Consider the following 27,743-nt stretch of genomic DNA (forward strand, 5'->3'; position numbering starts at 1 on the left):
GGCATGGTTTGGGATCTCGTCGGGGCGGTCAAGTGTGCGGCTCCGCGCGGGCCCAGAGCGTAGTGAACTGCAGGGGAGGCCGCGGGTCCTTGGGAAACCGGGGAGAAAGACACACAGGTCCTTGGGGCGCTGGCTCTGTGGCCCGCAGCCTCGCAAGCCTCAGCAAGGACTCGACTTCTTTCTGGCAAGAGACCTAGACGCGCCTGCTCACCGGGTTGCGGGTTGCGCGCACGGGACCCAGCCCAGGAGGTGCGCGGGGTCGCGTCCCGGAGGAGCAGCCCAGGCCCGGCCCGCGGGCGGGGGCGGCGCGCGCTCCTCGCACCGCGCGCACACCCGAGCGCGCACACTCGGCACACACACCTGGAGCTCGTCCCAGGAGGGGGGCGGGGAGGAGAGCCAAAGCGAGTGTCTTAAAATAGAGAGGCTGGCAGAGGAGCGCGAGACACCGCGAGGCGGGAGGAGGCGAGCGAGAGAGGCGGGCACGAGGCGTGCAGGTCCGAGGCCGGCTTGCACGGGCGGGCTGGGCGGGGTGGGCGCCGACGCCCCTCGGCGCTGCTCGGCACCTGGCCCCGCAGGAAGCGCGCGCTGATTGACAGCTGCGCTGTCCCAAAAAGGCTCCGCGAAGATGCTGATCCGCGGGTGGGTCTAGACGCGCGGCCGGCGCGCCCGGTGCCCGCTCCCCTCCGCGCGCCTCCCTTGCCCGCCGCCTCCCCGGCGGCCGAGGAGCGGGGCTGAGGCCCCCGCCGGCGCGCCAGCCCCCGCGGCCCCGGCCGGCCGGTGCTCTCCCCGGCTCACCATGCACTGCCACGCGGAGCTGCGGCTGAGCTCGCCCGGCCAACTCAAAGCAGCCAGGCGGCGCTACAAGACTTTCATGATCGACGAGATCCTTTCCAAGGAGACCTGCGACTACTTTGAGAAACTTTCCCTCTACTCCGTGTGCCCGTCGCTGGTCGTGCGACCCAAACCCCTGCATTCCTGTACGGGTAAGACGCCCCGCCGAGGGTGGGGGACTTAGTGGGGTGCCGTGGTTTTCGCGCGGGTGTCGGGCGCTTTCCCGCCTCCGTCCTCCCACCGGAGGGCGAGGGGATTCTTCTCCCGTGCCCGTGCCGGGGGTCTGGACTCGTCAGCGGCGGGCATCGCCAAGGCGTCCGCGACCTGGGACGGGCCAGGCAAGGTGTCGATCGCAAGGCTGGAAGTGGAGCGGAGGCGGCGGGCCCCTAGCAGCGGCCGCTCGTGCCACGCCGGCGACCCTGCTCGCGGGAGAAAGCCGCCTCCTGCCCAGCGCCGCTGTGGTTTTCGGTCAGAAAGTTCAAACACTTGACCCGGTTCCCCGCCTAAAATCACCGTTTCAGGAAGTGGTGTCGCTCCCCTGGAGTTAGCTTGTCCAACCTCCTCTTGTCTCCACTGGGAAATTAACAAGTAAATCGGTATCCTGAGCTTCTCAACAAAATCCTGAAATCCTTGAACTTTTCCTAAAAAGATCTCCCTCTGGGGCAGTGGTTCTGGAATACGTGGCCTGTGGTGCCCGCTGAGCAGGTCACCCCCTTTTGTTTTAAGCGACTGAAAAAACAACAGTTATAACAATAAAAACAGTCTTCACGTCTGGATTCCTCTAACCACAAGAGCCTAACTAAGACCACTAGGAAAGATAAAAAAAAAAAAATTTAATAAACATATTGAAAAAGTCGTAGGTTTATGTGGAAAGGAAATCCGAAGGTATTTTTAAAACTTTGAGCGCATTAAGAGAAGCTCCAAGTTTCAAAGTGCCCTGGCTGTATAAAGATTTAGGCTATGGAAAAGCAGGTATAGAAAAAAAAGAAGTTAAAACAGTTTTTATCAAAAACAAGTGACCCCCTGTGCTTTCAACTAAAGGTAAAAATTCAGTATTTCCCAACTAAAAGAAACTTTGAGGTTATGTTTGTTGCGTGGGTGCCCTGAAATAAATAATTTTGTTATACTTCCGTTGAAAAAGTAAAGTGAAGAGCTAGCAGTGTTTTTAAAAGACTTTTTTTTTTTTTTGAACTTTTAGGCCAGAAGCTTCTATTGCACAAGGCTTAGAATCCTAGATTTTTCTTTCAGTTTGATGAGTTGTCCCTGTAGGACAATCAGTTCATAATGTATGTAAATACTTACAGCAAAGTTCTTTGAAAACCAAGTTGTTTCCATATGTATTTGGTTATGAAATGAATACAATATTCAGGTATGCCTTCATAGAATAAATTTTATCTGTAAGGTAGAATTAGGCCTGATAGCCCATAACAGTATGCATGCAATACTAAATTTTAAGGACCAAGAAGTATATGAGACGAGAAACAAATAAAAAACTTTAGAAATAAGGTAAATATCCTTGATGTTTATATTTTTACAATTATGTGCCTGCCATGGGTGTATAAACCCTTGAATGAATAATCTGCATGTATATTAGGTAGGGGTGGTAGGCTGAGTCTTGTATTGAGCGTAAATCATCACTTGCTATAATAACTCAAGCCTCTCTGAGGAAAAAAAAAGATTTAATCACAAATTTCAATGCATCCTGCTACAACATTGCATTCCTGCAGGACCCTCGGACTAAACAGAACGATTCTCAGCACTGAAGTATAGCACAGGGCCGGCAAAATTTTTAGTGGCTTTGTGCTCTGCATGGACCCAAAGGCAGATTTTCCTGGCTTTTAGCAGTTACAGAATTGGATCATAGCAAAAACATGCTAAAAGAAAAAAAGAAGAGTAATAAATAGCCTCAGAAAACAGTGGTCCAGTCATCAATAGGGGCTGAGTAAGTTCTGTGTTTCACGGAGCCTTGTATGGAAATAAGTCAGAGGAAAATAAGGTGATTCATATGCAGTTTTGAGAATGTATAAGGGTGAATTGCATGTGTATCACGAACTAAGTTTTGCTTGGTCTTGTGCTTTTGAAGTTCATTGATGGTTTGTGTGAAAGGGTGGGCTGTTGGTAATGGTTTTCTTGCCTTGTCATTCCAGTGTTTACTTTCTTTAGATTGTTCTTTTGAAAAATGTTGTGATTTTGTGCTAGTTGAGATTTAAAATATAGAAACTGGGATTTGCCAGTGGAATGAAACCCATAAAAACTGGCTACAATATTCCATACTTTCAGGTCATAAGCCTTTAGTGGGTTTACGATTACAGTTAAAGCCTTACATGTATTAGATCATCGGAATCCCATTAGTGACTTCTCAAGGGTTTTGCAAATACCACACCTTCAAAGCATTTTTGTTGTTTTTAACGGTTATGTTCAAGATCAAAAATCTTAGCCTAGATAAATTTAATCTTTTTTTTATTAATTAAAAATGGCATTAAGTTACTGGCATTCTGCATTCAATACAAGTGTGTGTGTGTGTGTGTGTGTGTGTGTGTGTGTGTGTGTATTTTTTTTTTCCTGGATAGAAATAAATATTTAGCACTTTTGGCTGAACCGATGTATAAAAAGTTCAAATCAAGTGAAAAGCATACATTGTAATTAAAGTTACTGAACTTTCTCTCATCCTTCAGTTTGCTGTTATTAAGATTTAAATAGCTACCGAAAGTGAACTTTGTCAGGTAATGAAATAAGATAATAATGAAATAAGATAAAAACCCAAAAACCCAAAAAACGTTACTACCCTGCACAATGAGTGTATAAAATTGGGGTGAAAAAAAAAAGCTACAACATTTAAGAAACCTCTGCAGAATTAAGCAGTCCGCATTGTCTAGATTTAGTAATCCAAATGCCAGTTTATGGTACGGAGTCTCCTCGGGCAGAAGAGCATGTATTCAAGTAAATTGAGAAATGGAAACATTTTTCATGAGGCAGATGATCACCTAACAGAAATGTATTCTTAGACACTCTAACCGTGACGGAATACTCAACCTCCAGAAAAAGTGTTGTTCGTTGGAACGGGCCCTTTCTTCTTACAAATACAGTCATTTTAGGCTTCGAAGGCTGTCTCTAAATTTATGTAAGTTTCCCAAGAGATGTTCTACATCACGTAATAAGCAGTGAGAAAGGGAATCCTGTCCTTTGAAGCCAAACTGAAGGAACATTTGTCATTAGATTTAAAAGAAAATTTAAGAAACCAAGCCCAAAGAGAGCCTTGCTTTGGAAAAATGTTTGTTACTTGGACCACTGATGGGGTGTGAAATATGTTTAGGATTTATTTAGTGTATAACACGTTGGGTTTTTTTTTTTTTTAATCTGGTAACCGTCATTCTCATTGAGAATGGAAATATATTGCCATTTAGAAATCACGAGCAACCTCTCATAAACGTTAGAACGTTGTTGACAGTGATTAAAGGCCAAAACGGAGGTGCCGTTGAGGATATCATACATACTACTTAACCCTCGAGTGCATTTTTTCATTTTCCTGGTTGTTGATTAATGTTTTTTGGTGGAAGTTGCCCGAAGAAATCTGGCTTCTCAGAATGGAGTATAGTGCAGAGATCTCAGCAGGTCGTTGTTGAAGGCTCTCTCTTTCAGTTTGATCTTTAGAGACAGGCAGAGTTTGGAAAAGATGAATAGCCTGCTTCACGAAAACAAGGCTACAGCCATTTATCCTAAGATACATTGTCTTGTGGATACTGAGAAGCCAACCTACTGTGCTAATTACTTACAATTCTATTATAGTTATTTATACTTACAACCTAGAATTACCCTAGATGCGCACATGCGCATTCTGTGGGGGAAGGTGAATGTAGCTATTAGGACATTTTGCAGCCTGTGACCAGCACATGGCTTTTAATTAATCCACTGAAACCTACAGGCGAACGTCTTCCTCCTTCTCTGGCGGGACGGTTCTGTTGGGTCTCCCGGTCACCCTCAGTGGCCAGCCTTGGAGATCCGACTGTTGAGGTCCGGAGCTGGAAGGGACCACAGAGATCACGGACCAATCTCCCTCAGCAGAATATCCCTTTTTTTGTGAAGCACCAGGGTCACATCAGTGCTTAGACACAGTTTTAGTCCACGCTGTACACCACTGTCCTTCTTTTTAGGGTACTCAGAAATCAGGAAGACTTTTCCAAGTTGGTTACATACCCGGGAGAAATCCGTGCAGTCACACCCAAGGGACAGTCAACCAGCCAATTAAAAGGGGCACTTGGGGAAGGGTGTTTATCTTAAGAGGTGGCACTGAGAACATTTTATCCTTTGGTAGGTCCAAGAGAAACACGTACTCTGGGGTGGTGTCCTTGGGTTCATTTTTATCACAAAGATTGGGTGTCATCCCAGTGAAAAATGAAAGGAGGTGGGGACATGTGTAATGACTTCTCTGGGAGTGTGGCAGCCAGCTACTGCTTCGTGGAGTTGGCCCCAGAGACGCCCCAAATCTCAGTGCGGTCTTCCAGTCTGAGACTAAAACCCGTAGGATCTTGGGAACCTGAGGGTAGGGAACTGGAATGTGAATGGAAAAATGTAAACTGGGGTTCGGGAGAGTGATCATTATCAACACGCATCTGTATTTCTGCCAGAGGCAGATAGTTTTATTAGCAGTCATTCATAACTGCTTCTCCTGTTCCCATTCTAAGGGTAAACAAACCGAGGGATGCCCAGCATATAGGACTCATCGAGGGTCAGAGTATATTTGGAGCGGGGCTCTTCGGGCCTCCTCAGCCGCTGTCTCATTGACTCCTTAAATTTTATGACTCGTTTGTTCAACAGACGCTGAGGGGCTCCTCAGGGGTCAGTTTTAACCGGTGAATGGAGTTCATCCGCAGGCTCTTCTTTGGTTCTGATTTTCCTAATAACCAGGGGAAAGTGATTTGAAATTGAGTCCACAAGTTAAAATGCCTCTCCAGATGTCTTCAGTCTTCAGTATCATTTAATTCAACAGTTTCGCTCAGCAGATCTTCCTTCTTGCTCGGTGATGGCCCTGTTAGCGAGTTCATTACATTTCAGTCTATTCTAAATCTTTTTTTCCTTTTTTTTTAAAAGATTTTTTATTTATTTATTTGACAGAGATAGAGACAGCCAGCGAGAGAGGGAACACAAGCAGGGGGAGTGGGAGAGGAGGAAGCAGGCTCATAGCGGAGGAGCCTGATGTGGGGCTCGATCCCATAATGCCGGGATCACGCCCTGAGCCGAAGGCAGACGCTTAACCGCTGTGCCACCCAGGCGCCCCTATTCTAAATCTTGACTCACAGTTGGGATACTTCACAAATTCTTCTACTCTCTCTGTAGAACCACTGCCAAGCCCTTCTTTGTCGTTCTCTAGAATATACTGGGCAGTTTGGAATTGGGATCGGGGAACATTGTGACGATTTAATACTTTTGCTCACCAGATGGAATTTTCTGTTTGAACTCCCCCTAAAGGGTGTCATCGCCAGCCAACTTGTCATAGTAGCCTTGTTAAATACAGCCAAAACGAAACGGTGTTCATGGTACCTGTTTTATGAAGCCAGCCTGCCAGTGTTCTGGTGGGCTGTCCTTCTGGACTGAACCCGCATTTGGATGTAAGCGTGGACTGTGAAGTGGCTAGTTGTAACCCACCTCAAGAATCGAAGTGAAAAGATGGTTAGGTTGAATAAGACCCAGGAATCTACAGGAAAAGCAGTAAGGATTTTAAAAGGATGTTAAATTGTAAGGAGAGATTAAACTAAAAAACAAAAACAAAAACCTACAAAAGGAAGGAATAGGGAAGAAGAAAAAGAGCAGGTTTCCCTGGAACTTCTGTAGCTGCTTGACGGAGCCTTGCTGCATGGGCCAAGCTAAGGGGGCATCTGAAATTCATGTCGGTGTCTGGATAGTAAGTGGCGACGGTTGATTTTACTTAGATATGCACGGACACCCTTGAAAACAAGAGACCCAGGGCCTGGGCCCTGCCCCACATTCAGCATTCGCTGTGGACGACTGAATACATGTCAGGCCAGAAGCACTTTTGGGTGTCATTTGCACTTCATTTTTGAGGTCTGGCAGGAACAGAGATGGAAAGCTAGGTAGGCCACGCGAGCTGAGGCTCCCTCATTGGTATGAAGCCCATGAACTTGTATGGGTGTCGCCCCCGCACCGCCGGCCTCTCGTCCAGCTCCAGATCCAGGTGCACTCGGGGTCCTGTGGCTGAACCCGCTGATGGACTCTTCGCTGGAAAGTGGGACTCGAGGGCTGCCACAGAGGGCCACAGGGATTGTGATGACATGTCCAGATTTAGCCTCATTCGCCATTCTTCCTGGGGGAATGCTGTCACCGCCCCCTGTCGTTCTGTCACCGAGTCGTTTCTAGTGTGTCATCGGAGCTGAACCCCACTCTCACAGCTTCCTCACAGAGGGCTGCCCAGAGCCCACAGGGGCTCACGGAGCTGTCAGGAGCCGGGGCCGCAAGTGACCCACTTCCCTTGGCAGCCACAGGAGCAGAGAGAAGATAAGGGGACTGCGGGATATTCAGGGGGAAGGCCCCCCACATGTGACAGGCCCCTGGGGGCCACCTCTCCGGTGCCTCCCCCTGCGTTAGCAGCCTGTGACATTGGAATGGCTATTCCTTTCTCCACAGCACAGATGACAGGATGAAAATTGGCATTAGACTATATTAACAATGCGGTTCGGAGCAGAACCTTGTATCAACTTGGTGATATTCACAAAGTCAGTGGTTCCAGAAAGAGAAGTGTGTGTGTGTGTGTGTGTGTGTGTGTGTGTTTCTTTTTAACCAGAAAACCTCTGCAACCCCTCAGGATTTAATGTATTTTTATTGCGGCTTAAGAACAGTTACGAAAAAAAAAAAAAAGTCTTGTTAAAATGAATGCTCTAAATAAAAACACAGTTAATTTTCCATTACAGTGTCTAATTACTCATCATCACCAGGGCATTTTTATATGGCAATTTAACTTCTTGAAAGTGGAAACCTGGCACACGTTTAAGGAAGAAAGCAGTGCTCCTAGATAGGTATCAGAAGATGGTCTAATTATGTTTGGGCTGGGGTTGACTCTTACACATGATTGCTCTGGACAAGATAGGGGGATAGTTGCCTTTAGTTGCAAAGGCAAGTCTCTGGTTTCTTCAGTGCCCGTTGAAATTGAATACGGAGGGAGAGAATTCTGAACGTTAAATGATGTGCAAGTACATCTGAAAAGGGACCCTGCCAGTCCCTGGTGGAAGCTGATGTCAGGACTACTTGATAGGGCTGGAGGACAGCTATCTATGCTTTCTGACTCCCCTAGCAGAGTTCATAAAGATGAACGTGGCCTTTCTCCAAGGAAAGGTCAAGATACGACTGAATAGAAGCCAATCTGGGAGGATCTCCACACGAAACTAGATATGTTAAGAGTCCAAGCAGACAAGCTTACGTCGTTCCTTTTTATTGCATCGCTCTAGCTTACCAGCATGTCCCTAGGAACATATTCTTCTGGATATTGGGGATAGATAAGCATTCCCACAGTGTGCATCGAACAGGATTACCTGCTGCCTCGGTGATGTCAATGTCATTATTAAAAGAAAAACACCTCAGTGCGTGATAAGCGATGTGATGATTTTCTTTTCGCTTTTCTAATTCAAGGATCGCTTATGACGTGTGGGAAAAAGGAATGGTCTAGGGCTTGGTGGAATCTTAGGAAGTTGTAGCTGTGTTTCCACCCCAGGAATGCCCAGCAGAATCCCTAATACTGATTCACCTGCCAGCCTCCACCACCCGCTTCCCTCTTCTCAGAGTTCTTTGCACTCTGTAACTTCACCTTTGTCGAAATTCAGGATTATGGTCATTTCACAGACAAGATCACAGCCACTTGTGTATCGAAGGAAGTGTAACGTGGCAGTTCAGTTTAAGTGATGTCTAGGAGAATCGACTTTGTACACTTCCTTCATGGTACCTTACGAACAACCAAGTCCTGGTATTATGTCTTCTGTGGTGGGGGAACAGCCTAGGCAGAGAGGGTTGCCGAGACTCCTCTTCCTGAGTCCTTCTTTATTTATATCAAAGGCAGCTACAAACTTGGGAGAAATGCTAGAAATACCCTGAACCCCTCTTCTTCACATTTGTAACAATAATGGAAAAGTGACTTTTTTTTTTTTTTTTTGAGTGCCTCTCATGTAATAGGCATTGGACTAAGGGCTTTAAGATCAGCTAGAGATCTTCCCTAGGAGGTCGGTAGTATTATTGCCATGAATGGGAAGCTGAGAAATTAAGTAACTTTCCCAAACACAGGACACATAAAGATCACTTACAAAGCAATAAGAAGGCAAATAGAAAAATTTGCAATTCATAGAGATGAATACCTAGACAGTAAAGATGAAAGGATGTTCTTCTGCCTCCCTGGGAATCAGGAAAACAAATTAAAACGAGATACCATTTCACACCCATCAGATAGGCAAAAATGAAAGAATCTGCCACTATTGATTGATGGCAGCGATGTAGAGTGATTGGCATTCTGATACACTGATGGTGGGAATATTTTTTTTGGTACAGTTCCTTTGGAGAGCAGTGTGGTAGCACCCAGTAAAGCTGCGAGTCCACACACGTCCTGCAGCTCAGCAGCTCCACCTCTGGGTTGATGCCTTGAGAAACACTACGTGTGTAAAGGGACACGTGTTTAAGAAGGGCCATTTCTGTGTTGTTTCTGATAGTGACAAATCTAAAACAGTCAAACCCTTCTTCAGGAGGAAAAAGGTTGAAAACCTATGTGCTCTGTTCATGCAATGAAAGTCTATGTAATGAAAATGAATGAACCAGAAAATGAATGGACCAGAGCCATATTCTACATGTATGAATATGGATAAGTTTTAGAAACACAGTGTTGAGAAAAAAAACCAGTTGTAGATTGATACTTACAGTCTGATACTATTTTTATCCCGCTTGAAAACATGCAGATTAATATATTGTTGGGGGAGGTAAGGGTATGGGGTGAGGAGGGCTACCCACAGGTTTTTATTTTCCTGTGTCACAATTTATTTATTAAGGAAAGAAAAGGCCTAATGTGACTATGGCTAAGCATTAAGCTTTTAACAAGGCTGGGTCATGGGTATACAGATGTTCATTACATTATGCTTTGTACTTTTTCTGTATGTTTGAAATTTTTCATGATATAAACATTGAAAAATGATAGTATGGGAGACCTCACATGTTCACAAAGGTCTTGATCTTGCGGAATGCTTGATGACTTTCTTAATAGCTTTTCTGTCCTGAAACAGAAGCTTTTAAAGGCAGAGCTTGTTGTACACAGCCTCACAGTAGGGAAGTAAGAACGCGTTATAATTAGACACATGTGTACAACTCTCACTAAAACAACCACTGTAGCTTCTGTAATTGGTTGTTGGATCTCACTTACCTACCCTGGCTGGATGGGGATACTATTTATCACCAAGATAGCGGCTGTTCCTCCAAGTGATACTTTGGCAGATGAGTAAACAGTCTCTGTGCCAGGCACGAGGACTAGAAGGGTGGGCACTGGAGCTAGAAGGGGTTTGCTCTGTGAAGTATTTGTTTATTTCATATATATATATATCAATATTCATACAAGCAAGAGCCATTAGGTTTTTTTCTCTTCTCAATGATGTTTAAGATCACAGTAAGTTGTCTTTTATTGCATCTTGCTTTTGTATCTATTTGCTGAGATGGTATACCGCCTGTGGCTTTTGACCTGTGGTCCGTTGCTTTTGACAGTTTAACTGAAAAAAAAAAATTGTCTAGGGACAGCTGTGAATACCAAAGAATTTAAAAATGTTCAAATGTAGCTTATTAGCAGGGAAGAATGATGTTGGTATTGACGTATAAACTGGCTGTGTTCTCCTTATTCTTTGGAACCGTGATTTGCTATGAAAACTTTGATGTGTGGTAGCAGGGCTTGTTAGGAAGGGATGAGAACCGTTACCATGGAAATCCCAGAGAGCTGTGTGTTAGGGGTAGTAAAGGGCCATCCTATGGTTTGAAGAAGGTAACCTAGATCGTGTTACTCTACCATGACATCTGCGGTGGCAGGTGCTTTGCTCAGTCTATCTTAACAGCGAGAACCTTTTTCGTTTCTCTGCAGAATAGTTCCAATTTAGAAATAGTGCTCCAAGACATTTTGACCAAAAAGGTGACCTTTGGGAGCTTTATCCTTTTGTGTCCCTTGAGAGGGAAAATACTCTCGAGTGTGGGTGGAACAGTTTGTACAGTCAAGAGTTGGCCAGTGTGTTCCCCTTCCTAGACCACCCCCCCTGTCTAAATATGGCAGACCCTTGAACAGCACAGGTTTGAGCTGCATAGGTCCACTTACTCACGGATTTTTTTTTTGTGGATACATACAGTACAGCACCGTAGATGTATTTTTTTCTTCCTTATGATTTTTTTCGTAACATTTTCTTTCCTCTAGCTTACTTGTTTGCAGAATACAAGATATGTGTTAATTGTTGATGTTACCGGTAAGGCTTCTGGTCAGCAGTAGGCTGTTAATAGTTAAGTTTTTTGGGGAGTCAGAAGTTCAATGGTGATTTTTTGAGCGCACCCCAAGCCCCTTATTGTTCAAGAGTCAACTGTCCATACAAAGAAGCAAATCAGTCCAAGCACTACAGGGCCCGCGTCCCACCCAGACCATCTGCCGCCAGTGTCCTAGAGCTTTCTTCGGTGCTCGGCAGTGGCAGCCACGGTCAGCAGGAATTAATGACCACATCTAGAGGCCTGTGGCCAAATTGGACTTGACTGAAGGGACGGTGGATCTGTCAGATTTGTTGCCAGTGAACAGACTTTCACGGGTTGCAGGAGTCAGTCTGCAATTTATCTGACCCGCATAGATACAATGCAATGGCTGGAGTAGATCAGACGGACTGCAATTTTCGCCCTGTCTTCCTCAGTCAACCTTCTGGATCTTTTCAGTGGAATCTTATCCCTCATAAAATGGACTCGCGGCTGGAGGCTGCAAATGGAGAAAACATTACGAAGAAAAGTGCCAAAGAGCTGCCGTGCGACTCTCTAAGTGAGACAAAATGCAGAAAGACTTGTTCTCGCGACCCGTGGAATCCGTTCACTGGCAACAAATCTGATAGATCCACCTTGGATCTTCTGTTTGGAACTACTTGGGAAAAAACGGGCAAGGACTTAGAATGTTTACGGTCGCTTTTGAGAAGTTTCACTGAGGGAGAGAGAGAGGAACACATTTGACTTCGGTTCCAGTCCAACTCCTTTTCTTCTCATGACTGAACGTTTTATTGGAATAATTGGTAAATCGCCCCAGAGAAGGTTGTTTGGGAAGACGTTGTTAATTTTGTTATCCCTGGATATCATGGCAACTCATTATTGCTCTTAGCACGTTAGACAGCTGTGTAACTTGGAAGCGTGTTTTCAATCCTCGGTTTAGAGCACAGCGTAAAGGAACGCTCTGTTGGAGTGCTGGTTTGGTTTTTTTAAACTGGGACATTGAGCCTGGGCAGTTGGAACAATGAGCTGCACAAACAGAGTGCGTTTCACTTTTTAGGTAACTGCAAAGTAGCAAAACTAACGATAATTATAAATGGTAACCCTGTGGCAGATACGAGGTCCTTGGGGCATTCAAGTTAACAAAATAGTTGTTGTGATCACTGCTTTTCCGGTGAGAAAAGGGAAACTCAGGGAGACGAAGAAATGGCAACAAGGTCATGTGAGTAGGTGGCACAGTAGAGATTGGAACTCAGGTCTGTTTCTTTTGGTATAAATCTCCATACTATATATAGTCATACGGAAATATGCAAATTAGAAGTCAGGCTGGTCCCTTTCCATGGGGGGTCCATACTGTATAGAAAGCAAGGTCCGATGAACGTGAAGGAATTTATTTGGCACCTGTTAACTCCCTTATGCATATTTACAATCACTTAGTATGTGCCAGTGTTTCCTTTCCCCTGATTATTTGGGTCTCTGAATGATTCTAGATGAATTCTAAGAAGTGGTACTGTCTTTGGAGGAAGCGGGAACATAGACCTCCTGCTTTCCGGTGCTGTAATTCTGAACTCATGTCCTTGCTCCTGGGTGTCCTCTTCAGTGTGACATGCCTAAGGCTTCTTTGGTCACTTTGCTTCCATGGGCTGTGGTTCTCTGAATAAAGCTTTTCTGTGGGGCTCAGGGGTGGAATTCCCATCCATCCATCCATCCATCCATCCATCCATCCATCCATCCATCATCCATCATCCATTCATTATTGTGAACCAGAGAGAATATGCTTAACAACTAAATGACAGCCTGGAGAGTTAAGACTTGGAACGTTTTTCATGAAATACTCGCTATTAAGTTTAGCGGGGAAAAAAATCTGGCCACTTGTTTTGCATCACTTCAAAGGTTAAGAGACTAATTTGTTTCACATTATATGTTGTGGAGCTTGGGGTGGTTCTGGAAATTTCTGTTTTTAAAAAAGGTTATAATATTTATAATGAAAAGTCAAGTTTGGGAACCACTGTAGTGTAGATAACAGCCTAATGGTGAGATTGATGTAATTTGCACCCCACAACTCAAATACAGGAAGCCGTTTAATGGAATGACCCTAGTGGATGGATTTTGAGTCAGATGGTCCTGGGTTTGTGTGCATTTTATTGTTTCTTTGACCTTCGGCAAGTCATTTAACCTCTCTGACACTCGATTTCTTCATCAATAAAAGGAAGAGAATATTAACTGCCTAATGGGGTTAGTCATGTAGGTTAAATGAGATAATGCCTTTGTGTAAGTGCTCAGTAATTGATAGCGTCTATTAAAAATAATCACCTTATAATCATTACCACCTCTTCGTTGACTGAAGCACAGCCCTTTAGAGAAAGATCGCTCTTCTTGATGAATTAAACTCAAGAAAAACTAAATATCTTTTAAAAACCCACTTCACTCCAGGGCATTCTTGTGAGTTATGTCATAGCACGGAGTGCCTCTTAAGGCCTCTCGCAACCTGGGTGGTCTGTGTGCCAAGGTCAAGTCTTCATGAATAGGTATGTTTGATTCCCCCACCTTCCTGTTTTATAATACAAATTCAGAATTTTGTAAATTCCTAAACGCGTGGCACAAACAGGTCAACACGACATCGTCACAAAATGTGCTTTGTTACTTTATTCTTTTACAAGAGTTGCTCAGGACTAATTACCTGTAAGAAATGTTTCATCATGCAGCTGTGTATCTCAAGGACTATTGCAGGAAAGTGGCAGAATTTCCCAACAAGTTTGAATTCTTTCCTTCTTTGAAGAGTACAGTTAGGGATAGTCTTTTCCTGTGCAAGAGAATATGGACATTCTCTTATTTCAGAGTACTGAGAGAGAGAGAAAAATCAGTTGTGATCCTTCTTAATTGGCGATGTGGAAAAGGTAGCAGGTTGGGAAACAGTTGTTGTCCTAGTATATTATTGGGTCTGTGATTCACAGGGAGTTCCAAATAAAGCCCCTGTTTTACAGCTTTTAAATTGCTCATGGGACTAGTTTGAGATCACATTCTAAGTGGTCATGGTAGCTGTTGTGTTGAAGGAGCTGCGTGGACAAGGGTCTGACGTGGATTTCTCCTGGAATTGTGTTTCTCAGCTAGTCACTGCTATCTTAGGAGGTCCAGTACCTGCTAATGAAATACTTTAATCGACGAGTCCACTCCACACGGTGAAAAAAATTCTCTTGATGAGGAGTCCTCTCCTTCCATGGTGTGAAGGAAGCCCCGATGAACAGGGTGGTACATCTCTCCCACCATTTATAGTGATGATTCCTGCAAGCAGTGTCTGGTGACATCATCCAGGCTCAGTGGTGGGGGGAGGCAGTGGAGGCAGGTGGAGTAGGACGCGTTGGTGTGTCATCATGGCCGCCATGGAGTGGGGCTGATTTGTGTAGAGAGGACTCACCTGGTTCCCTAAGTTCCTCAGGACCATTGTTGAAATAGGACTCAGCGGGAGATACAGATTTTGGGGCAGCCTGTTGAGAGTATTCTGTTAAAGCTATGAATCTGGAGAAGCAGTGTGCGAGCACTTATAACCCGGTAGGAGGGGAGTAGGCAGAAACGGGTGAGAGGTGGGAGGTGGGGTGTGAGAAGGAATGCCCGCAAATGGGAAAAGAAGAGTCAGGGGTCAGGAAACAGGTTGAACTGCTGAAGCCTGAAGCATGGCTCCTTCGACACCTGTGCAGCACGTGCTGTCCCCAGTAGGAAAACAGATTTAAAAATGAGAATGGAATATTTCATTTTGGAAACTGCCCTGTGAGTACCTGCTTATTACCAGGGGCGTTCCTCGTCGCTGACAGCAGTTGATGACTTCTGATTGGGCAGCGGCCCGCCCAGCCACACATGTTGCCTAATTATCATATATATTAATGATGTGTTGAAGAATTTCATCATCCTGGGTCACAAAAGATCGTTATTATTATACGATAATACAGTAATCATATGCGTGCAGGGCCAGGCCGGAAATCACGCGTCCTTGATGTAAAGAGGCCTGTGGGAGCAGGGTTCGCAGTGCAGATCCTGTGGGAAAACCTCTCTTGGGCCCTTCGCTGCCTCCGTTTCGGGGTAATAACACGCATTATTGTGTTTTTCTAGACAGGGGTGGGCCACATTTGGCCTACACCTGTTTTTCTACTGCTAGGAGCTGAGCATGGTGTTTACATTTGTAAATGGAAGAAAAGAAATCAAAAGGAGAAGAATATGTTGTGCCCTGTGAAAATCACACGAAGTCCAGGTATCGGTGTCCATGAAGTGTGATGGAGGCGAAGCCACGCCCATGTGCATAGCGTGTTTGGTGGCTTTGTGTTCGGTGGTTTTCATGGGGCGACAGCTGAGGGGAGCAATGTCAGCAGAGATGGTATGGCCCCCAAAACCTAAACTCTTTACTGTCTGGCCCGTTACCGGAGAAGCTCGCGGGCCCTTAAACTGGACTACTGGAAGCAGGGTTCCTCAGTTGGCTAATAAAGTTGTTACCGATCCATAATAGATGACGTCATCCTAGTTATTCTAGGCCACAAAATCCTTCCTTTGATTCATCACGGACCAAGGTTCTGTTGTCATCTTGTGATGTGTGAACGGCCTTGCAAGTGGGAGTTTAGTGGGGAATTTTGCAGGGCCTCTCTTAAATTGAGACAAGGCTCTTGGAACTAAGGATGCATTTCTAAACCTTTCTAGAAAGAACACAAGATTTTTCTGCACCGAGAGAGGGGTTAAAAAATATAAAAATAAAATAAAAATAAAGTGGTCAAGATTCAGCTGAATGCTGGGGACTTTTCTTTGCTGTCCCCACCCTCAACTGGTTTTCCCAGAGGAAGGCGATGGGTGACAGCTTGTAGGAGCTCGGGAGTATCAAAATTACAGACAGTTATCCATTTGAGGTATGGGTGACATTTTATATACTTCTTATTTGACTTGAACTTATTGTCCACCCCTGGAAATACTAGCAATAATAATATAGCCCCACGTGGGAGGCTTTGCCTGGTTGGATAAAGCCGTTGATGTGTTCGCACATTCTGCTGTGGAAATGCACGCCCGTCTGTATGTGCCTTTGGAAGTTTCAACTGTTCAGGGTCAGGGGCTTCCAGACCTTTCAAGAAGGACAAAGCATGAGGCTCCTGGTGCCTCGGTGCACTCTTACTTTGTTTTTGGCACTTGGGTTAGGGTGAGGCTTCTCGTGTCCCAGGCAGCCTTCGAGCTGATGAAACCCATTGGGAAGTGGGAAGTGGGAAATGAATCTGACTCGTGATAACTTCCGCCCCATCGTGTGTATCCAGCCACTGGGCTGAGAATCCCGCAGATGTTGCCCTTACCACTAAAATGGACTTGGCGGGGGTGTGTATGCTTGGAAGGCAGGTTCACTCGAGAAGAAGCAGTCATTGATGTTGGTAGGTAAAATTCGACCTCAAAGAGAAGCATGTGTGCTACATGCAACCTCTGATGTCTTATTCCAAGTGGAGATGAATTTGGCCAAAGGACAATAATAACCATGAGAAACAAAATAAATATAAAAACAAAAACACATATAACAGCAAACACTTATTTGATACTGTGTGCCAGGCACTGCTCTGAATGCCTTACAGGAATTAATGAATTAAATCCTGCCACCATCGTGTGAGAGACTATGATTCTTTGCACTTAAAAATGAGGAAACAGAAATAGAGGGACAGATCTCTTCTTGGGTGGCATGGTAGAAGAGAGGAAGTCACATTTTAGGTGGTTAGAGATGAACTACATTAGGGGATAATTTCTAGTTTCTACAATGCTAATACAGACTGTGACAAAAACGATTCTCAAAAAATATGGGCGCCAGAGCAGAAGGTAAATCCCAGCTTCGTCACACATGGGGAGCTCTGTTGCGAAATTGGGAGCTTAGACTCCAGAAGAGTTTCTTATTTTTATTTATTTATTTTTTATTTAAAAAAATTTTTTTAAAGATTTTATTTTTAGGTAATCTCTACACCCAGTGTGGGGCCGGGACTCACAACCCTGAGATCAAGAGTCACGTGCTCGGGTGCCTGGCTGGCACGGTTGGAGGAGCGAGCGACTTTTGATCTCCAGGTTGCAAGTTTGAGCCCCGTGTTGGGTATAGAGATTATTTAAATAAATAAATATATATTAAAAAAAAAAGAGTTGCATACTCTACCGACTGAGCCAACCAGGTACCCCGAATTTCTTTTCTGAGCCAACCAGATACCCCAAATTTCTTATCTTTAAAAGCAATGCTGCGTACAGAATAGATCGTAAGCAATTTTTTTTTTCAATTTCTGATTTTCTTTTATTACAACTCATGCGATTTTCCTTACCTGGTTCTTTATTTCCGGACTATACAACTGTCCCTGGAATGACTAGGACATATTTTTCCCCAAGGAACAGTGAGCTTCTTGGATGGCTGAAGTCCTAGGGAATCTGTTAGTGTCCGTATTTGCAGAGGGAGCTAAAGACGGACGCATTCAGGATTTTACTCATTACGCTTTACTGCCTTAGGTGCTGGTCCAGGATGAATATAATTTAACTCAAATTTATCTTATTGTTAATATCGGAAAAAAAATTAAATGTGAGTAGATAAAACTATTTATACGATATACATACAGTGTAAAGAATATCAGTGCAGTGAACACCTGTGTACCTGCCATTCAGTTGAAGGGAAGGACATTTCTTCTGTGGTGACCCTGTGCCCTTCACTGATGCTGCCCCCCCTTCTTTTCCTCCACTAGAGGCAACCAGTGTCTCAGTGCTCTGTTCATGCCATGCTCTTCTCTGTAGTTTCACCATATGTTTGCATCCCTAAATCAGAGATTGCTTCGCTTTGTTCATTTTTGAACCTGATATAAATGCAAGTGAGCCGAGTGTATTTTGGTGACTTGTGTTTGCAGGTAGCATTGCGTTCCCAAGGTTTATGTATGTTCTGTGTAGCTGCAGTTTGTTCAGTTTTTCACGGCTCTGTGCTACCCAGCGTCTAAATATAATGCAATATATTTACCCATTCTGTTGATGGACTTTTGGGTTGTGTCCAGTTCTCATTAGAGATAGTGTTGCTTTGCTTTTTTTTTTTTTTTTTAAGATTTTATTTTTAAATAATCTCTATACCCAATGCGGGGCTCAAACTCACAACACGAAGATCAAGAGTCGCACACTTCCCACTGAGCCAGCCAGGCACCCCAGGGGTATTGCTGCTTTGAGCATTTTGTTAAATGCCTTTTCTTAAAACCGAGTGATGAGGAGGACTCACTTAAACAGTTTTCCTATGAAAAGGATAGTCTTACAGTTTTTTGAAAATGGTAATACCTATTTTTTGGACAGGTAGGTATAGTTTTTATTTGGGGACACAGACTGCATATTTAATGGATCTATTTTTAATTGCTTTTTTGGTTAACTTTTTCCCAGAATTGACAATGATTTGTATATTTTCTTTTCTAAACAAATTGAAACATTTATTGTAAAAAAAAATCACTGGAAAATAAGTCTGTCCACTTTTACAGTAGAGATTATATATATATTTTAATACAATAAGTGTTTGAAAACACTAAATAATTTTAACTAGAATGTGAAGTAAGCTTTTGTCATCCAGAGCAGCAAACAGCAAACCGTGCAGTTAATTAGGTAAGATGGTCTTTGCCCCACCCCTGTTTATTTGGAGACTAGAAAAGAAATTTTTAATTTGCACCTTTTTCAGCTGAAAAAGGTAGTCCTTAAGAACTTCCTGAAATGATCTGCAGAATTGTACAAAGGCACAGAGGTTTAAAGCAGGTAAGAATCCACAGTCCATCCCGCTGTTTTTGACTGGAAAGAGAACCAAAGCCCAGAGTGCCTGAGTTACGATCACAGAGAGGCCTCGCTATGCCTTTTAAATACAGCTCCTCTAAAATAACGCGATGAACCTGTAGTTCCACGGGGGAATTAGCAGCCAGCAGCGCCTGCTCAGGGTCCTGTTTTGGGCTTCATTGCATCTTATTTAGCATCATTTAAAAAACAAAATCGTCAATGAAATCTATCATGACAGTGGAAGGTTTGATTTTTCCCCTTGCTTCTCCCCACCGTCAACTGTGCTGACCCCAGAGCGATTGTACTTCGTTCCCGGAGCCTGGCTTCTGTCACTGACAATATTTCCATTGTCTCGTGACTCAGCTGCCGCCACCCACGTTCGAGGAGAAGCACTGAGCTTGAAGAATCCCGCTGTTGGGTCAGCGAGCCCCGGCACAGGGCACCTTGTCCCCAGCTCTTCCGCACACCGGCCTGGGGCTTTCCCCCTGAAGGAAACGGCCGCTTTGCAAGAGAGATCTTAATGAGGTCATTTGCATTAGACTGGGTTAAGGGGCAGTGAGTTCCGGGCATGTGCTTGGAATCTCCCCGGCCCTCCCGTCACACCCCTGCAGCGCCCTGTCCAGCCCTCTCCCTCTGCCCCCATCCAGAAATAACCACAGTTCAGCACGGAGGACATTCGCTCCCCTAATCTTCCTGGGCTGGTGAGCTCTGCATTTGCCAGGGGGATGGGCAGGGAGGGCGTGGGTGTGACTTTTTTCCTCCTTAAGGACAGTCTCCAAAAGCTTACAGTCTGTTTTAAGAACCGCACAGGAACGCAGTGGGACTTGGAGACACACCGCGCTGCTCATTGAGTGGGTGACCAGACAGGCGGCTGTGCTTTTCTCGGCCTCTCCCTCCTGGACTGGGAAATGGGTGTGTAATAGCGCAGGTGCTCCTGGATTTACTGTAGACACTGACTGAGCTAGATCTCCTGAATCGCATGTGGACAGCTCTGAAATAAAATTAAAATGCATCTATATCTATATGTATATATCCTACATGTGTCCTTATGTTTCTGTATCAGAAAGCCAGGGAATGCATCTGAGAGTCGGAGGTCACAGGGATTGCTCGATGCTGAGCATGTCACACCAGCTGGCCTCTATCCCGGCGCTCGCCTCCAGCAGCACCTGGCTGAGCCAATAGACTGTACTGAAATTTTGTGTTTGACCGTCTCTCCTGTGGCGCTGTGAGTTTCCATTGGGCAAGAATTGTGCCTTATTCATCTTTGTGCCCCTAGCACCTACCATATTTTGGGTACTTAAGAGGTCCGGAAAACAGTGTGGTTTTGAACCTTACTAAAACTTACTGACCCTGAGATTTGTCTCTGTCTGGTGTTTCCTTCCAGCCCTTGTTTTACTCTAGGCAATATATTTTTCTCTTGCTCACCTTCTCCCTGCTTTCTCCACGCAATCCATCTTTCTCCTATCTAGGGACCATCTCGATCTTACACCTCCAATTTTCAGATGTTGCTGCTCCTCCCCGGGCCTGCTTTTTTTTGGCGGGGGGGGGGGGGGTGTCTAAGAATTTATAATATGCAGCTCGTCACACTTGGCTAATAAACTTTATTATCTGGAATTGTCTGCTCTGGTGTGCGAATCCTTAAATTAAGCCCTTATTATTTATATTAAAGTGTCTGCTATTGTTTTAATTCTCTAAGTTCCTATTGATTGTACTTCCCCACGAGGGATAATGGTTCATTTCAAGTTAATCTACAAGACTCAAGTGTAACCTACTGGGGTGGGGGGATAGGAGCTCCATGGCAGCTGTTAAACAGTGCATAGCAACTCCTCACAACGGCTTAAACATGAAAAGGGAATGGGAGTAATAGAATATGCTGGAATTTGATGAGGACACCGCGTGCTAGAGGACATGGGATTGGAACTCGCAGTTGTAGACAATGACTATGCCTCATAAGGCCAGAGCCCCTGAAGCCTTAGCCCCACGACGCCCCAGAAGAAAGGCTGGTGGAATCATCAGCCAGGTTCAGCATAGCTCAGGGAGCTTTACACTCTGTTGTCACACAACATCCGTTCCTTTCTTCCTTAGTTAAATTTCCGTATAATAGAAGCCTAGAGTTCTTGCCACCTTTGTGTCCCATAAAGTTAATGATCGGAATAATTGCAAAACATTCTAGGACTTTGCGGGGTGAAAAGCACTAAGAAACTGAAAGAATTAAGTCACCTGGTATATAAAATGGGTATTAAACGTCTTTGCATGAAAGAATCTATCCCATGCTGGAAGTTATTGGAAGATGCCCTAAAATGTTTGGAGTGGGACCCATTTGGAAATAAAATTATTAATGAACTCGCTTGCCTCTTTTCATGCACAGGAAATTGTACAAATGGCCGTGATTTTATCAGATTTTATTCAAATCAGATTCTAACCCCCCCCCTTTTTTTAAAGATTTTATTTATTTACTTGACAGAGAAAGAGTACAAGCAGGGGGAGTGGCAGGGAGAGGGAGAAGCAGGCTCCTGCTGAGCAGAGAACCTGACGCGGGGCTCAATCCCAGGACCCCAGGATCATGACCCAAGCCGAAGGCAGACACTTAACCGACTGAGCCACCCAGGTGCCCCAGATTTTAAACAAGTTGATCAAAAATTTACAAAGTTTGCATTAAAAACTTTAATGAGTTAACAATGAGATACCACCTCACACCTGTCAGAATGGCTAAAATCAAAACCACAAGAAACAGCAAGTGTCGGTGAGGATGTGGAGAAAGAGGAACCCTCGTGCACCTTTGGCGGGAATGCAAACTGGTACAGCCCCTGTGGAAAACAGTATGGAGGTTCCTCAAAAAATTAAAAATGGAGCTACCCTGTGATCCAGCAATTCCACTACTGGGTACTTACCTGAGGACTATAAAAAACCACTAATTCAGAGGGATATATGCACCCCTATGTTTATGACAGCGTTAGTTACAACAGTCAAATGACGGAAGCAGCCCAAGTATCCACCCGTAGATCAGCGGATAGAGAAGATGCAGGGCGCACGTGTGCACCCATGCGTGTGTGTGTGTGCGTTTATAAAATGGAATTCTGCTCGGCCATACAAAGAATGAAATCTTGTCATTTGCAAAAACACGGATGGATCTAGAGAGTATAATGCCAAGTGAAATAAGTCAGCCAGAGAAAGACAAGTACTGTAGGATTTCACTCATATGTGGAATTTAAGAAACAAAACAAGTGAACAAAGAAAAAAAGAGACAAACAAAAAAAATAGACTCTTAAATACAGAGAATAAACTGGTAGTTGCCAAAGGACAGGTGGGTGGGGGGATGGATGAAATAGATGAAGGGAATTAAGAGCACATTTGTTGTGATGAGAACTGAGTAATGTATAGAATTATTGAATCACTATATTGTACCCCTGAAACTAACATAACACTGCATTAATTATACTGGAATTAAAAAAAAAAAAAACTAGTGAATTAGGGGCGCCTGGGTGGCACAGCGGTTAAGCGTCTGCCTTCGGCTCGGGGCGTGATCCCAGCTTAATGGGATCGAACCCCACATCAGGCTCCTCCGCTATGAGCCTGCTTTTTCCTCCCCCACTCCCCCTGCTTGTGTTCCCTCTCTCGCTGGCTGTCTCTATCTCTGTCAAATAAATAAATAAAATCTTTAAAAAAAAATCATTTAAAAAAATAAAAATAAAAAAATAAAAAAAACCTAGTGAATTAAATGTAACTCTTAAATGATGGAGTGATCCACAATGAGCTTTCTGATTAAAACTAAGAAAAGGCAGGGCTCCTGGGTGGTTTAGTCAGTTGAGCGGCCGACTCTTGATTTGGTTCCAGTTGTGATCTCAGGGTTCTGGGATCAAGGCTGCATCAGGCTCCACACTGAGCAGGGAGTCTGCTTGAAGATTCTCTCTCTCCCTCTGCCCCTCCCCCTGCTCACGTGTACGAACTCTCCCCCCCAAATAAATAAATAGATCTTAAAAAAATTAAAACAAACAAAAAACCCCCAGGCCTTATTGTTTCAACTGGAGTTTGTTAATAAAAAAACCCTCAAGCACTTACCCCCAGGTGTGATGACAGAGCGTCAGAGTCTCTGCCCTCATTCTTGTGGGAGATGCAGAGGAGTAAATACGAAGTCACCGGTACGATACAAATGGCACATTCCATGATGGGGGTGGGTCGGTGTGCTGAGTGGCCGCTAACCCAGACAAGGACTGGGGCAGCCGTGAGGGAAGGCGCAGGGAAGGCAGCCTCTAAGCTGAGGCGTCCAGGATGAATAGGCAGAGACAGACGTTTCTAAAATGAGTTCCTTGGGGCACCTGGGTGGCACAGCGGTTAAGCGTCTGCCTTCGGCTCAGGGCGTGATCCCGGAGTTCTGGGATCGAGCCCCACATCAGGCTCCTCTGCTATGAGCCTGCTTCTTCCTCTCCCACTCCCCCTGCTTGTGTTCCCTCTCTCGCTGGCTGTCTCTGTCTCTGTCGAATAAATAAATAAAATCTTAAAAAAAAAAAAAAAAAAGATTTTCTCAAAAAAAAAATAAAATAAAAAAATAAAATGAGTTCCTTTTCCTGAATGTCATAGCGAATAGGATTGAACATTATTTTGATGGTTGAAGATCTTATGACCTTTGGGGGAATTATTTTTATCACCAGGCTTTATGTTGCATTGTAAGTGTCACTGTATAAAATATTAGTAGAATATTAATGATAATACTGTCTGAAATGCCTCTTTGTAAGTTGTGTTTTAAAAATAAACCCACGGAGGACCTGGGTGGCTCAGTTGGTTAAGAGTCTGCCTTCTGGGGCGCCAGGGTGGCACAGCGGTTAAGCGTCTGCCTTCGGCTCAGGGCGTGATCCCGGCGTCATGGGATCGAGCCCCACATCAGGCTCCTCCGCTATGAGCCTGCTTCTTCCTCTCCCACTCCCCCTGCTTGTGTTCCCTCTCTCGCTGGCCGTCTCTATCTCTGTCAAATAAATAAATAAAATCTTAAAAAAAAAAAAAAGAGTCTGCCTTCTGCTCAGGTCATGATCTCAAGGTCCTGGGATCAAGCCCTGCATGGGACTCCCAGCTCAGCAGGGAGTCTGCTTCTCCCTCTGCCTCTGCCCCTTTCCCTGCTCGTGCTGTCTGTCTGTCTCTCAAATAGATGAAAATAAAATCTTTAAAAATAAGCCCACATAGGGGCACCTGGGTGGCTCAGTCGGTTAAGTGACTGACTCTTGATTTGGGCTCAGATCACCATCTCAGGGTCCTGGGCTCGAGCCCTGTGTTGGGCTCTGTGCTTAACGTAGAGTCTGCTTGTCCCTCTCCCTCTGCTCCTCCTCCCACACTCATTCTCTATCTCTCTAATATGTAAATAAAATCTTTAAAAAAAAATAAAAATAAAAATAAACCCACATAAACTCAGCCTAACCCTGTGTAACAGAAGGACAATGCAAACCATTAGGGTAAGTTGTGTGTTTTCTAATCATGACTCACTGTTGCTTCAAAAATCCTCCCTTTTCATCATTACTGTCTTACGGGGTCAGGATAACATCCATGTCTCTTGATGAAATTAGGGCTTTGTTTTACCAGGAAAGGAGGCTCGTTTTTTACAGAGTTTACTTTTAATTCTGTCATGAGCTCCTGGAGTGACTTACGTTCCTAGAGTAAGTTGTTTCTCTTCTTTCGAACTTTTCTTCTGAACACAGATAATGTGTTCACAGGTGGTGTACTTGAAGGTTCTTCAGTATCGACAAGGAAACTTAGGAAAATGCACAAAATATAATTACGTGCATGCACATTTGCCTGTTCCAAGCAGATGCTCAATGTCTGCAGGAGTAAGTTTAACTGAGACTTCAACCACGCACAGTTCATTGCAAAGCATTAGAATCCTAGTTGCAACAGGTGAATTAAAAAAAAAAAGTGTATCATTGCTGTTCCCTTTGGCATTTCAGAGCTTCAAATGTGAGTATTTTGATTCTGGTTCATGGATCATTTGGTTGGCCGAGTTCACCAGAATCTGTACGGGAGCCCAGCAAATGTGTTATTCACCCTGTTCAGAACACAGTTGGGCACTATTGGCAAAAGCCATCCTTGATTCCAGTTCTAAATACGTGGCTTATAAAACCTTGAGAGAGCATGGTGCCCATATTAGGGTTTGTGGGAGAAGGGGCCTGTGTAGATCTGAGTTTTCTCATTCTTAGAACCGTTGGGATGACTGTTGTTCCTTAGTGACAGCCGGTCTCAGAGAAAATCCTGCCAGACTACTTTACCTACCTAAGCTACCCTTTGGGGATGGCAGTTCAACTGTAGGGATATTTTCAGAAAGAGAAAGAGCATGACCACGTTTGTCAGTAGCTGCTCGAGGAACAATATGGCGGACGACCTGTATGGTGGTCCGTGTACCTACGCGATGGCCGCTGGAGCAGCTCCTGGCTGCCTGCTGGATCAGCCCATCAGTGTTGCATTGGTCACACACGGTGCGTCAGGCTTGTAGTCTCTCCAGGAGGCCACCAAAATAGCCAGCTTCCCATTTGGATTCCTGTTCTCATGGGAAGACTTTCAGATTGACTAAGGGGGCAAAGTGGGAGGACAAGAGAACAAATTCGACTGGAACTCAGCTGCTGTGTCTCTTGAATCTAGAGAGACCGTCCTTTGATTAGAACCATAGACCCTTACATGGCTTCTCATTTGCCGAGAACCTTCGTTTAGCACGGGAGCGATAGAGATTTAAGTCAGCTCGGAAAACATTCATTGAACGCCTACTCCCTGCCAGGGTGAGGGAGCAGCTACAAAGATGAATTATCCCCTCAGAGCTTACTGAGTGGTAAAGAGATACAAACATATTAGAAGTCAATTAAGTACTCTGTGGAGAGCCCTGGAAAAGGTAAGCGTGGAGGCACTGTGGGAGCACAAAGGAAGGGATTTAGCTCTCTCTGTGTAGGAGGCAGCAGGAAAAGGCTGGGGAAGGTTTTATGGATGAGAAAGCCCAAGCTGAAATCTTAAAGGATGAATAGGAATTAGCCAGGGGAATGAGACTCCTGGGGGTGAAGCCGGGGGCATTCTGGGAAGAGGGAGAATAGGACCAAGGATAATATGGCTTGAGACAGCATCGTACGTGTCTGGGAACTGTAGGAATGTCAGTATGAATAAAATGTGAAATGTGCTGAGAGGTGAGGTTGGCAAGGAAGGGTCCCATGCCTGTGGGGGCTTGATTCTGTAGGCCCTGGGCCATCACTTCATGGCTCCAAGCAAGGGACTAGCACTTGGGTATGGTTTGAGGGGAGAGTCATTTTAGTGGATGGCTTTGACAGGCACAAGACTGAAGGCAGGAGAACCAGTTAGGAGGCTGTCATTATCCAGGCAAAAGATGATGAACCAGGGCAGTGGTGGGAATAGGCCAAGGACAGAGCCTTGGGGAATCCCAGCATTTAATGAGCAGCAGAGAACCAGGAGCCTGAGCAAAACCCCAGTCAGAGAGATGAAAGAAAAATCAGAGAAGAGTGTCAGGAAGAGAATTTCAAAAGGAATAAGTCATCAGGGTGTTAAGTGCAGCTGAGGGATCCAATTAACTCAAGATCGAGAAGTGTCCAGAGAAGCCCTATCCAGAGTGTGGTCCGTGGGCCAGTGGCACCAGCAGTATCTGGGAGCTGTTTGGAAATGCAGAGTCATGATCCACACTTGGTTGTTGATGACCTTGACATATCATTTTCTTTCTTTCTTTTTTTTTTTTTTTTTTAAGATTTTGTTTATCTATTCATGAAAGAGAGAGAGAGAGAGGCAGAGGGAAAGGGAGAAAGCAGGCCCCCGGAGGAGCAGGGAGCCCGATGCGGGACTTGATCCCAGGACCCCGGGATCATGACCTGAGCCAAAGGCAGACGCTTAACCATTTGAGCCACCCAGGTGCTCGACATATCATTTTCATTCAGATGGTTGGGACAGAACCAACGTCGTGGTGAATTTGGGGGTGACTGTGTAATGAGAAGGCGAAGATAATACAGTATTGCCAGAAACTTGGCTAAAGTGGGAAAGGGAGAAGTTGTCAGAGATGGGGATAAGTCAAGAAACCATGTTTTTAGCATGACAGAGACTTGAGTGTCTGTTGTTTGGCCTACAGGTAGAAAGATTGCGGTTTATGACAAGGACGGTGGGTAACGTAAAAACAAATATGTCGAAGACATACATACCGTTATAGAAGTGTCTGAACAAATGTAAGTCATTGTCGTGTGGGATGAAGTGGGGTGATTGGTGCCCCGGAGTGGTGAGGCTTGGCTCTCAGTGCTGGCTCTGTTTTCCCAGGTTTCGTGGAGAAGCATCATTGTGTACGAATCATAGCCTACAGCTCTTCAAGGAACAGACTCGGTTTGAATGCTCCGTCCATGCCCATCAAGTGTGTAAATGTGGGCAAATTATTTAGACACTCTGAGCATGTTTCCTCATCTTTAAAAAAGGCATAATGATACCCACGACGTAGGATTGTTATGGTGATTAAATGAGAAGGTATGCATGTAAACTCTCAGATGTCACATACTGGTATAGATCTGATAAGCACATGACAACTGTCTGAATGAATGATTGAGTTGAGTGCGCTGATGTGAAAATCAGTGCGTGACTAGGCAGGCTGTTGAAGACAGGAATGTTGCAATTTCCTTACCTGTGAAGAAGGGTGAATAATAGTGCTTTCATTATGTGCAGGGCTT

At 44.7% G+C, this 27,743-nt stretch overlaps 1 protein-coding gene across 1 annotated transcript in view; it reads left to right on the top strand.

The window, feature by feature from the left end:
• Positions 1-518: 518 nt before the first annotated feature.
• Positions 519-27,743, top strand: part of BARX2 (BARX homeobox 2) — a 74,832-nt gene continuing 47,607 nt past the window's right edge. The window contains exon 1 of the mRNA XM_026505403.4: positions 519-983. Within this exon, the coding sequence (XP_026361188.2) occupies positions 797-983 (187 nt within the window). The 5' untranslated portion in view covers positions 519-796. The remainder of the gene's footprint in view (positions 984-27,743) is intronic.

This window comes from Ursus arctos, unplaced genomic scaffold, assembly GCF_023065955.2.
Source record: "Ursus arctos isolate Adak ecotype North America unplaced genomic scaffold, UrsArc2.0 scaffold_22, whole genome shotgun sequence".
NCBI lineage: Eukaryota > Metazoa > Chordata > Mammalia > Carnivora > Ursidae > Ursus > Ursus arctos.